Genomic DNA, 12360 nt, shown 5'->3' with positions numbered 1-12360 from the left:
TATATTCAGCTGAATCCTGCCTTACTCTCCTGGAACATGACCTGAAATATGGGTGTCAGAAAAGACAGTTCATGGCAGCAGCCCAGAATGCATGTTAATATTCACTTCACTGGTGCACTGTAGAGAAGCAATGACCACCCCCATGGAGTGTGTTGTGGAGGCTGATTTTTGCATTTTGTTCCGTTTTACGGATTTTATGTGTATAGAAGTAGCTTAAACACTATTTTCCACTTGCTTAACTTGTGTGAATAAAGTAAAGGTGTACTAAGTTCAAACTTTCTGCTGTTGGCATATAGTTTAAGTCCTTTTCTTTGTTGTTATCTCTCCAGTCTTTCCTGCTTACCCTTTGAATGTACCTGCCTTTGTCAGTTGACTACTTAGGGGATTGAATGCCAACCTATTATTTCCTAACTCACATTTAGTGTAGATGCCTTGCACATCAGTGGCACAAATTGTCTTACACCCCAGGTAGCTGTCCACCTCACAGGCACCTAAATCTAGGTATTTTGTATTTTCAGAACACTGTAATTTAAATAACTATCCATTGTAACTGGATGTCCCAGTCCTATCCACTGCAGTAGACTACTGTACTAGCATCTTCTTTGGCAAACATGGAAGTATGCTATACTAATCAAAGAAATTCCTGGTGTTTCTCGTACCTCTACAGTTTCTATGAAAAATTGTGTAGTGACATCCAGAGGCTCTAAGAAAGGGACAGGGAGACCCGCAGCATCTAGGCATTCATTGACATAAAACAACGAGCTGGATGCAGGCAGAGAAAGGGTTAACACCTTACTGCTCACCATTGACCTGCTCTCAGTATGGATTTGTAGCTCCTCAAACATTCAGAAGTCAAGTTTCTGTTTAGCTCTGAATGCTACTCTTGTGTCATGATCTCAGTTGTCTTATTTGTCCTCTAAGACCATTCCCCCCAGCAGGAGAAAGACACTTGGGTGCTACCCTGCATGTACCTGCCATGGCAATGAAGGATTTAGAAGTGTTTAGAAGGGCTTCACAATTTGAAAGGTCAAAGTTGCTATAAAAAGCAAGTAAAGGTTGTTTTGCTAAACGTGTTCAGATTCCTTGAATCACAAATCCATACAAAAGTCCCCAGGGATATGTGAGTTCCATGGGCATTAGCAAGAATGTGACTAAGGATTTCTCATTCCTGATCAAGTACGTGTGCCTATTGCTGTGGTCTGAAGCTCTTCATGTGCAGTACAAAGCATGCGACAAAAGGAGTGCTATTTTCATTCAGTTACAAACTGAAAAAGTCCCCAGAGAGAGCAGTTTTTCTGATTAAATGAATACTTTAAGATGAAAGGTTTTGGTTTTGTTTTCTAGAGCTGTATTTTTGAAAGCTGTAGCTCCCGCTTCTGCTTGCAAAAATGGGTAATGAACAAAAGAAAACAATGCCAGAAACTTGTCAAACTGTGCCATGGGCTGGATACATTGAAGGAACCATAATTTTCTGGTGTGCTTGGTAGCACATTGATTGGAGTCTTGCTGTGTCTGATGATCTTCTTGTGAAAAGCTTTTTTATTTGCATACTTAGGGACTTCGGCTGGAGGAGCTCTCAAAAATTAATTAAGTATGCCAATGCTGGAACAAATTTCAGGCACCAACCCAGCTTATCAGTATGGTGAACTTCAATAAGCTGGCAAGTTTAAGGGCTTGTAGGAGAATGCTGGAAGTAGAATCAGGAAGGGTGGATGAAACAATGACCATGTCTAAGTGCTCTGTCATGTCTTATTGGCAACTAGACTGCTTTGATTTTCTGAAACAGGGACTTTGAAAGGAGAATATTTTAGGTATCAATGGACCAAAGAGATTGTTAATACCACTTCCCCTTGTCACATACCATCAGGATTCATCGCTCTCCTCATCCAGTGCATTCTTACTTCCAGACATCATGCAAAAGTCTAGAAAAATATGTTGCATATTTTCTGCAGGTCCTCATTACATAGGCTACAGTCTAATTGCATCTTTGGCCTAAAGCTCTACTGCTTGCCTGCCTGCTGTGTGAAATAATGTCTTATTTTGTATAAAATATTTCTTCATTTGTTTCATATACTTCAGTGTGTTAATTCCACCCCCCTCCCCCCCCCAATACTTGTGGAAAGCAGACAAAAAATTTTCATGAGCACAGTTGAGTGCAATTTATCTTTCCATTTGAGAGAATACTTGTTGGAATGTGTTTGTAATCTTTGTTCAGCTCTACATACTGATGTTAGCACCATGTGTTTAAACTTCAGACACCTTGCTATTTCCAGATCGCTGTGTGGTAGGGAGGTCAATGAGAGGATTATTATGAGGAGATCTTTTCAGTACTAGCACATGCTAATGAAAGTGAGACAAAGAGTAATACTGGAGACTAACAAACTGTATAGGTAGCAAGTCATGGATTTCTCAACTTTATGGAGTATTTGATAAGGTCAAGGAGTTGAAACTTTGCTTGAAGCATTTGAAGCAATTTGTGAAGCCCTGAGATGTGTACAATATTCACAGCCACCTTCACCAATTAGTGATGGAGTGGAAGTCTTCTCCAGCAGAAGTGTTTTTTCTTGCTTCAAAAGAGGCAAGAATTGTTCAGATTTGAAAGATGCAGGCTAGAATTAGGGGATGAGTTTTAGCTAGTACAAATAATCTCATTGGCATAACTAGTACATCAAAGGAAAATACAGATCTCAGCAGAAAGAATATTGGTGAGGTTACTGCAAAGAGTCTGGGCAAAGTCAGAGGGTATGAGGTTTTTGGATGGAAGCTGTAGCACAGTGGCCATAATTTTAACCATTTGTGCATGTACTGTCTCTGTTTTACATATGTGAAGCTGAGGTACAGCAATAGTAAGGCCAAAAAAGAGGTGCTGGGTTTTGACATGCAATTTGAGTTGATAGTAACTTAAATTTTAAGGTATCCCTGCAGCAAAATGTAGGTTCAAAGCACAGATTTCCATGCATTAAATCTTTGAAAGTCAAATGCAAAACACTAAAGTAAATTCAAATCTCTTTATTGGCGTCCAATTTATTTTAAAAAGTTGGTTAAAGCAGTCACCTTGCAGATTGCAGGGAGTCTGGTACACCAGGGGATTCAGTCATGCTTCATATACTCCCTTTTGTAACAGAACTTTCAAATTCTTTGAAAGGAGACAGAAGGTGTCTTTCCATAATGCAAAATTCAGATTCATCCCTAAAGCAGACCTCCTACAAGCACTAAATTAATTAAGCACTTCTAGAGAAAAAATAAAATGTGATTGTGTTATCAAAAACTGTGCTGTTACATGGATTCACAATGAGAGCAGTGACTACTGGACTGTTTGCTTGTTTTCTATTTGGTGATTTGAACCCAGACAAAGCAGAATGAGCTGAGCGGCTGAAAATAAAAATCTGTCAGGTACATGTAAGCAGTGATTTTGAAGACAATAATGAATTATCCAGATTTAAGAAGATTTCTCTTAGAAATAGCAAAATTCATATCCTTAATGAGAAGATTATGGCTTGCTGAATATAAAGGTTCTTCTCCAGATCCTCTTGGGATCCAGGGGTTTCTCAAAGTAAAAGTTGCCAGAACGTGTCAAAACAAGGCACTTTCCTCTTAGCCTCAGTCTCCCAGGCAGCTGAACACCATTTGCTGACGTTTCCTCTTAAAGAAATCAGCCTGAGTCTGACACCAAGAAAAAATAAAAGAAGGAAATTTTGTCAACATTATAAGTAGGCTAAAATGTGGTTTTTAACAGCAAAGTGGTGTCAGGCATTAATGTGCAGCAGTACTAACATGACCTATCATAGACTCTATAGAATGTGTGAAAAAGAGAAAAGTAAATGAAAAATAAAAATGAAAGATGAATCATAGCCAATATATTAAAATATAAGTGAATATTGTTTTAATGAAGTGTAGGAGGAACAAGAACTAAAACTATAGTTTGCTGCAGACTCCGACTAATTGGTTTTCGATCTCAAAGTGATGCAGAATAATTTTATCAGATATTTCTGTCATGAGTTTACTAGTTTGAAGGATACATTATTATGAATCATCAATAATTCTTTTGTAAATTATAAGCAAGGCATTTTCATTATCAAAAACATATTTACGTGTCTGATAGCAACTCTACTATCTAGATTTTGGGAAAGAGGTCTGTAAAAGTAGAAACAAAAAATACTGAAATATAAAAATCTGGCTGCATGAGCAAGTTAAAACAACTTTGGATAATACATTAAAATAAGTAAAACCAGCAATCTTCCTTGCCAAAAGGGTGGCTGATATGGTCTGTTCTGTTGGAGTTTTCAGGTTTTACCATGTCTTTTCAAAAGGCTGGTATGAAACATTGTGACAAGTTGGAATTAATTTCTCTTAACAGTCCTTAGAATATGCCAGAAAGAACGTGGGTTTCGATAGTCCTGGTTTTTACAGGCATACTGAATATTGTGAGAAATTTTGGTGTATGAAACCCCCAAATTTATAAAATATCTTGAGCACCTATCATAAGAGAAAAAAAAAATCCAGACAAATACAGCGATGACTCTGAAAGGTTAGTAGTGGAGGTGTCAGAATAATCTTCTATACAACTTACAAGGTGGCCACAAGTGTTATCCAAACCCACTAATAATCCACTGGTGAGTGAGGTGTGATAAGTGTGAAACACCATAGAGAAGCCATAATAGAAAGGAAGCATGGTCATAGTAATTTTTGCCTGAAAACTTCGGCTGTAGAGAACATAGTTATATCTTGTGAATCAGCTGAACTATTTCAGAATTTATAAAATGTGAATTTTCTTACAAAGAAGGAACACATAATGAAGTATGAAAAATTAAAATAGAATAGAATAACAGACATGGGGAAAGCAGGATGAAATTTGGTCCTCAGGGTCTTAGGTAGACTCAGAAAACTGATGGTCAAATATTATTTGACATGAATGTTATGCATTAAAAGCTCATGTTTCTTCTGGAAGTATCTAATATGTATCATTTTGGATTTGGTTTATGATCTTTATTTTCTTTTTCAAAAACCAGCTTTTAATGAGGTTAAACTGTCTTTTCTACAACCTAATCACATTTAATATTATTTACAGTTTTATCCATCCTTAAGGTTCTCAGCCTTAATACTGTTCTAAAGGTATATTCCCATGTGTTACACAGCATGTTAATAATGGCTTTTGAGCATCAGTGAAATTATGCATCACATTAGACAGTGAAAAAAAACAGAAAGTCTAAATGACTAGTGCTTCAGAGATGGTTCTTAGATGAATGTTGACAGCCTATAATGTATGGTATTATAATTTCATTATTAAATCACTTGCGTGTTTATTACCTGGAAATGTAGCAGAAGACATATTTATTTGTAGTCATTATACTCAGCAGTGGAAAGTGCAGCACTGTAATAAATTCTTGCCCTCTGAAATATGTTTATCTTGTCACTGAGCTGGTTTACAAATGTGATTTTCTACCTTTTGCAAAAGGAAGGTAATGCTTGCTGCAGTTGCTATGATACAGGACTGGTGCACTGAACTTTCTGGTGCATCAGCACACATTTATTCCATGCAGTTCCCTGTCACTGCTGCTGTCTCCCAAAACTCCAAATGTAAAATAAGGATTCACTGGTATTTTCCTTGTTCACTCTGAATGACTAGCAATGGTACTGAGCTTTAATTTGACTGTGGGATTGAATTTCATTTCTATTTCTAAAAAGTGGCTCATGAGGCTACAGCAAAACAAGGATAAAAAAGTATTTTGCACTTTATCAGCACATTTAAGCACCTAGCTTTGTCTTTCCAGAAGTTATATATATAGAAGATGCTTTCTCAACCCTCTCTTCTCCAGGAGAGGAAAAGACAAAAAGAGGGACCTTCAGTGGACAGTTTATCCTATAAGCCTGAGACACTTTAAGCCAGGAGGAATTACCTCCTGGAGGAGGCTGCTTTTAATACTGGTTAGAGAGGACATCTAGATAATTTAAATGAGATACCTTACTTTTATATACCTAAAACTATAGGAGATGAATCACATTGAAAGTGATAAGGTGAATTTTTTTTCAAACTTTTGGCCTCCGAATAATCTAAAACAAGATTAACAGGTGGAGATGTAGCAAAACTGGGAGCATAATGCTGTATGTGGCAATAAGCTAAAAGTCAAAATGTAATGCCAGAGAGAAGCAGTTCTGGACAAAAGTCTGAGAAACACAGATCAACCTCCCTTCCGTGCAAAAGCAAGGCTTTTGTGAGATTTGGTAATGACATGTCTCTAAGAGCAGCCTTTCTCTCCTCATTTGCATCCTTTGCCTCTATCTCCCAAAGCAGGACAGTTGACAGACTGTGTTTCTTCAGAGATGTATAATATGTTCTCTGTCAGCTCCAGTGACTGTATGCTCAGGGATTCCTATTTTGATGACATTGCACCAGCTAGACACAGACTGAAGAGAAGAAAATAAAATTTTTGAAAATACTGGCTTCTTGCTGACAGTGGATTAGGCTGCAGAAAAGATACTCCTTTTAAATAGCCTGGAAATTCATTAGGTGTTCTCCAAGATATTAATAATGTTTTGGCTAGCGGCATCAGATAAGCTTAATGGATTTCCCTGCTGGTGGAGTGAATGTGATTGCAGTGAAACATGAAACAAACTGTTTTAATGACTTACACTTAGACCTGATCTTAATTTTTTAAGGACTCCTGCATCTTTCATTAATTGAACAAGCAACCACTTCACTGGGAGTTAATTATTAATTTAAATGTCTGAAGAATAATATTCATTGTACCTTAGGAAATACTACTGAAAAGTTTCTGGTAAATCACTTGAAAAATAAGTAATGGCATCTATTGATTTTGAGATGCTTTCTGCCTGTTGAGACACAGTATGTAAAGCAGATGTGTTCCTTTCTCTGCAGCTGGGATGACAGCAGCTCAGTTAGCAGTGGCCTCAGTGACACTCTTGACAACCTCAGCACAGATGATTTGAATACCACCTCATCTGTCAGCTCTTACTCCAACATAACAGCCTCTTCAAGGAAGAACACTCATGCCCAGGTGAGTAGCCATTTGTTGCAACACCCCCCAAGCATGCAGGATAACAAAAGAAAAAGTTTGGTATCAATGCCTCTAAACAAATTAAATATTCGTATTTTACAAAATCCTCTATTACATCTGAATGCAAGAAGCCATAGACCCCATTGACCCAACCTTGGGCTGTGAGCTGACATCCCAAATTCCCTGCTCCCAGGGCACACATCACTGCTGAAGGTGCTGGCTGGTGAGACCCAGCTCTGCCCACCCTGGGGGAGCCCCCACTGTTCCCAGCCCCTGCTGCACCCTAACACAAAACAAACACAATATGACTGATCTGTGATGCATGGATTTCTACTCACTTCAGCTCATTTGGAGTATCTCTTTCAACAGATAACACAATAAAAAATAATGTATCTTTTGTCTTTTATGAGCTGGAACATATTAGGGAAGAAATATACAGTCTGTACTGTCCTTTCAAATGGCAGAGATTCTCTTCTCCCCGCTTAGGTCCAGGGATGAAAGTGTCAATGCAAGGTGAAAATTCACAGTGTCAAAATAGAATTCTTAATAGCATACAGCCACAAACTATATACAAACTATATACATAACACATATACATGTGTGTGTGTGTGTCGGTGTATGTAAAGCTCTTGTCCCAGGTATCGAAGCTTTTCTTCCCAGCTCCCCTCAAAATTGCAAGTGATAGAAAAGTCAGTACAGAATCCCTGCAGGACTTGGTTCCACCCAAAAAAAAGAAATAAAACCAGAAAATTTTGTCTCAATAGGAAAGTATTCTCTGCCATGTCATCTCCTGTTTACAAGCAGGGAACTTCAAGACTGAACGCTCAGCATAGGGGAACAGTGGTTGCCTCCAGTGATTTGATGTCAAGTGTTCAGGACACAAGGTTGACACTTCTGATTCCATTTAGACTCCTGCAGTTCAGACAGTGTCTGCAGTTCAGAGGTCTCTTTTGTAGATGTATATTGTAGCAGACTTTGTGAGCCGGAGAAAAACACGTGTTTGTCATTCCCCCAAACAATAGGGAAATATAGTTACTTTTGGAATGAAAATTACTTAAATCTCCAACAGGACAGATATCAGACGAATGCTGTACTCATGCAAATTCACACTAATGCAAATATTCTTCAGCCCTTACTCTTGCCTTTCTCACTCCATCAGGGACTTCCATGGTTGCTAACTGGAGATCAGCCTCTTCCCTTTCACATCAGCAATGATGGCCAGCTAGTTCTGGCTTACTTGTTCCACTGCATAGTTATCAGGATTGAAAAATCTCAGGCTGACCATTTAACTCTTTGTGGTTTTGTTTTCATTTGGATTATCTCATGTTCTAGCTGCTCTATAATAAGCTTCTGTTTTATTCACAAATTGTTCAGCGATAGACAGAGATGCAGTGCATATTCAAGTTTTGCTTTCATTCCAGAGTTTCTTTATATTATATTATGAAGACTAGGAACAGACCTTTATCAGGTATGCCTTTACCAGGCAGATTAAGCAGAACTCACTGTATTCCATGCTAGCTGGCAATCTCAGTCAGAAGCTGAGATGAACAGAATACATTTTGCCAGCTGTTCTCCAGGTCTTAGATACACTGCAACACAGAGATCCCTTTATCAGTCTTTTTAAGTGATTGGAGCAGGAAGGCTATAGACTGAGACAGAAATTGCATATTTTGTTGTCATTTTCCTATTAAAAGCATGATAATGATGAAGAGAGGCTTTTAGAAAGTATTGTACTACTCATTTTTTTGAAATTATGCAGTTTGCTTTAAAAATGTATATATTTACAGTCATTCATTTATGGGAAAATGTCTGTAAGCATGTTGTAACAATAACTTTAAAAACTCTCTTCTGAAGGACCCTGCAATATTTTTGTAGGTATTTACTTGGGCTTTTTTCCCATTAATCGTTACCCATAATCTGTGCTAGCATGTCCAAAGAACATATGCAATTATGGAAATATAGAGATCTTTTGCATTTTGTACACTTCAGCTGACAAATATGTAAACAGGAACGGATTATTCTGTTGGTCATCAAGTCAGTATTAATCCTGCTTATGACAGCAGTGCCTAGGAAGCAGCCACAGAGGGGTCTCTGTGGTGAAGGAGCTGTGACAGCACAGAATAATAAATAGCCTGTCCCTCAATGTGTTCCATTTTGCAGCCCCTCTTAGGCTGGTGATACCTGAGAGCAGCACCATATTTTTGCTGTTAAAGAGGGGCAGAGGCAAGCAGGAGTGGTGAGAGGGTGAGGTGCAAATAAGGTTTCAGTCTGAGGTCAGGAGGCTGCAAAAAAACACAGAAGGAAGAGTTACACCAAACAGCCTGTCAGCACAAAGAGCACCAGTCTTGTCAAACACAGAGGGTAGGGTCAGTCTCTGTTTCTATTTAAGCCATTTTCACAGCTTCTGCCTTGTCTTGTTGGGCTGCTCCTTGCAGCACTCCCTTATCAGCATGCCTCAGGGAAGGAGATGCCACAGGGGGGTTAGGTCCCCGCTGGTGCATCCTCCACATGGGTCTAAGTTTCAGATGGAGCATGAGCCCAGCTTCTTGCCTTGACACCATAGATGAGTAGTGCTGGCATAGCTTCTCTTCTGCTCTGTTAGTTGATAGAGAGAGCTTCTTGTTGGAAACAATTCATTTCTGTGGAGACGGACTAGTGGAAAAGCCATCAGCTGTAGCATGAATATTTTTGTGGAAGATGCTATCCTTGCTCACTGGTGGCACAACATACTCTGTTCTGCTGGAGCAGTATTCCTAATCCAGTCACTTGAAATCTTGGGTAGGAAAAGTCAAGAAGCCAGACTGAGGTAGTATATTTAGGAATTCATTTACCCAAGCTTTTAGTAAAACCTCTCAGCACAGTGATTCCCTTCTGAAATTCAGACGGAGTTGAGGAACAATAGGGCATCACCACTGATTGGAGTAAATTATATTTCACTTCATTATGAAATCTTCTGAAATTAAAAAAAAAAGAGAAATGTCAACCCCAATGGGTATGTTTTGTAGGTTTTTAAATTTTTGGAATCAGGATACTAATGTTTTAGAAGGAAAGTTTCTGTGGCCCTTGCTGCAAATAGACCAAATTCTCCTCCCCTACTATGATTTAAGAAATCAGCAAATAATGGAGATTCTGGGACTGACCATTTCTCATGGAATCTCTTGTAGCTGAAGACAGACTCAGAGAAACGCTCAGTTACAGACAGTGAAACTTGGGGCAGCACTGAAGAACTGAAGAAACCAGAGGAAGACTTTGACAGCAGCGTAGACAGCGGTGGCAAGTGGAAAGGCCTTCCCTCAGGGCTGTCTGAAGAGTCAGAGAAGGGGGGGCAGAAGACATCTCTCTCTGTATCACAGACTGGATCTTGGAGGAGGGGCATGACTGCACAAGTAGGAACAACTCAGTCCAGGCACAAAGCAGGAACAAGCGCACTCAAGACCCCAGGTAGGAAACTTCGGTAGTTCAGATTACAGTGGTCTTAAAATAATTGATGGGTACTCTCTCTCTATATATATATACTATATGCATATTGTTCTCTCCTCCCGTAAATGACTTCAAGCCCATATTGTAATATTATATCAACTTTTTCATTTCTATAACAGTTAGTATGCTACATGCATAATAATAATTTATTAAGTATACATGGGTGCATCCATAACAAAAACTGTGATTGCATTTTGTTGTACTATCATTTGTGTATGTCAATGTCTATTAAGGAATTCTTAGAAGTATTTTTGGACTCATCCCCTTATTCTCTAGAAAACCTTACCTTTGATAATTCAACATTTGCATAGAAATGGCCAAATATTAGAAGCTGAGTCAAAAAGATTGAATATTCAAGGAAGGGGACTCAAAATTATATTTCTAGTTATTTCTGAACTAAAGCTGAGTTATCACATTCCACATACTATGGGTGTTCTACAGACCACTGTTAAGCAATAAAAAATTGTAAAAAATGTCTTTTTACACATTTTCAGTGCTAAATGCCCTCTTACCTAATTTTGGAAGGCCTCTCAGAAGGAGTAACCACTTCTGCAATCTAGTTTTCAAGCAAAAAATCCAAAGCTGGTGAAAGAGATATTTATTAAGACCATCTAATCCTAATCCATCATTTTACTAAAGAAATGTGAATTCTCAGTAGGACATTTTCTGGAGCTTTGTCATGTCCTGACAAAACAGTGCATGGGCATGCTTCAACCCCCAGTTGTAAAGACAGCTAACAAAGATCTTCTCAGAATAAATTCCTACCCTTTGTGAACCATTTTTGTTTCTTTGCAATTTGGAACTGCTAAACGTTGGTCAGTCTCTGGTCTGTGAGATCCCTGAGGAGCATTGCTGTGGTGATCATACGGATACAGAAACTATAACACTCTAAGAGCAATTAAAAATGGAGATACTAAAAGGTTTGCTGCACGCGAAGCTAAGCTTCCCAGATCGGTTTTGCTGAAGGTGATCAGGCAGCCACTGTGCAAGACAGAATTGAGGCCTTAACTACTAATGATCTGTATGTTTGCTGGGTCAGAGTCTATCTGTATCATGGCATGTGCATCTGTTTGTGTAGCATAAAATGTGTACTGGATAAAAACATGAATGGATTTAGTTCTGCTTTGCAGGTGTTGCTCTTTATTACATTTTAGTTTCTTAATAGAATTTAGGTCATCCACCTCCAAAGCTTCCATAATCACTTGATGAGTAAATTAAAAACTTTAGTATGTTTTAGGAGTTATTAGGAGTATACTATATATATTATATAGTGTACAAATGCTTGGAGAGAAATTAGAATTGAAATGGCAATTTTTATCGATTTTTAAAATAATAAGAGAACACCTTTAAAATAATAAGAGAACATTGTTACAACACCTTATTTCAACCTTTCTGCATGTTACAATAAAATTTTAGAACATATGGAAGAAACATAGAAATATATGTTATATAGTCATAAGCCTACCCAGGACTGAAGAAAACCTCACAAAAAATCAAAAATCTTGAGAAGACATCAAGGATATGACAAAGACTAATTAACTTGTGTAATTGATATTGTTACAGATCAAGATGATTCTTTCCATAACGTAATCTCTCCCTGATAATTTTGTGTAACTAAAACCAGAACAAACTTAGTCATAAGCTAAAAAGATGCAATCAGTGAAAACCAAAGAATTCTATAAGTACCATTAATTTCTACATGCATAATTAATGTCATACTTCAGGAGATGTTTATTACATGTAATGTTTTATTTTCAAGCATTACTTCTTTCATATAGAAATACTGTTAACAGAACAAAATTAGTCAAAATTCCTCATAGTTCATTCAAGATAATTTTCTACAACTATATTTTCTACCTATATA

At 37.9% G+C, this 12360-nt stretch overlaps 1 protein-coding gene across 10 annotated transcripts in view; it reads left to right on the top strand.

Moving 5' to 3' along the window:
* The window catches only part of NAV3 (neuron navigator 3), a 528805-nt gene that overhangs the window by 455321 nt on the left and 61124 nt on the right, over positions 1-12360 (top strand). For all 10 annotated transcript variants that reach the window (XM_032107870.1, XM_032107871.1, XM_032107869.1 and 7 more), the window contains 2 exons: positions 6878-7016; positions 10181-10457. In XM_032107870.1, the coding sequence (XP_031963761.1) occupies positions 6878-7016; positions 10181-10457 (416 nt within the window). The remainder of the gene's footprint in view (positions 1-6877; positions 7017-10180; positions 10458-12360) is intronic.

Source organism: Corvus moneduloides, chromosome 4 (genome assembly GCF_009650955.1).
Source record: "Corvus moneduloides isolate bCorMon1 chromosome 4, bCorMon1.pri, whole genome shotgun sequence".
Taxonomy (NCBI): Eukaryota; Metazoa; Chordata; class Aves; order Passeriformes; family Corvidae; genus Corvus; species Corvus moneduloides.
Note: the sequence above shows the minus strand (reverse complement) of the source record. Positions and strands in the feature narration are given on the sequence as shown.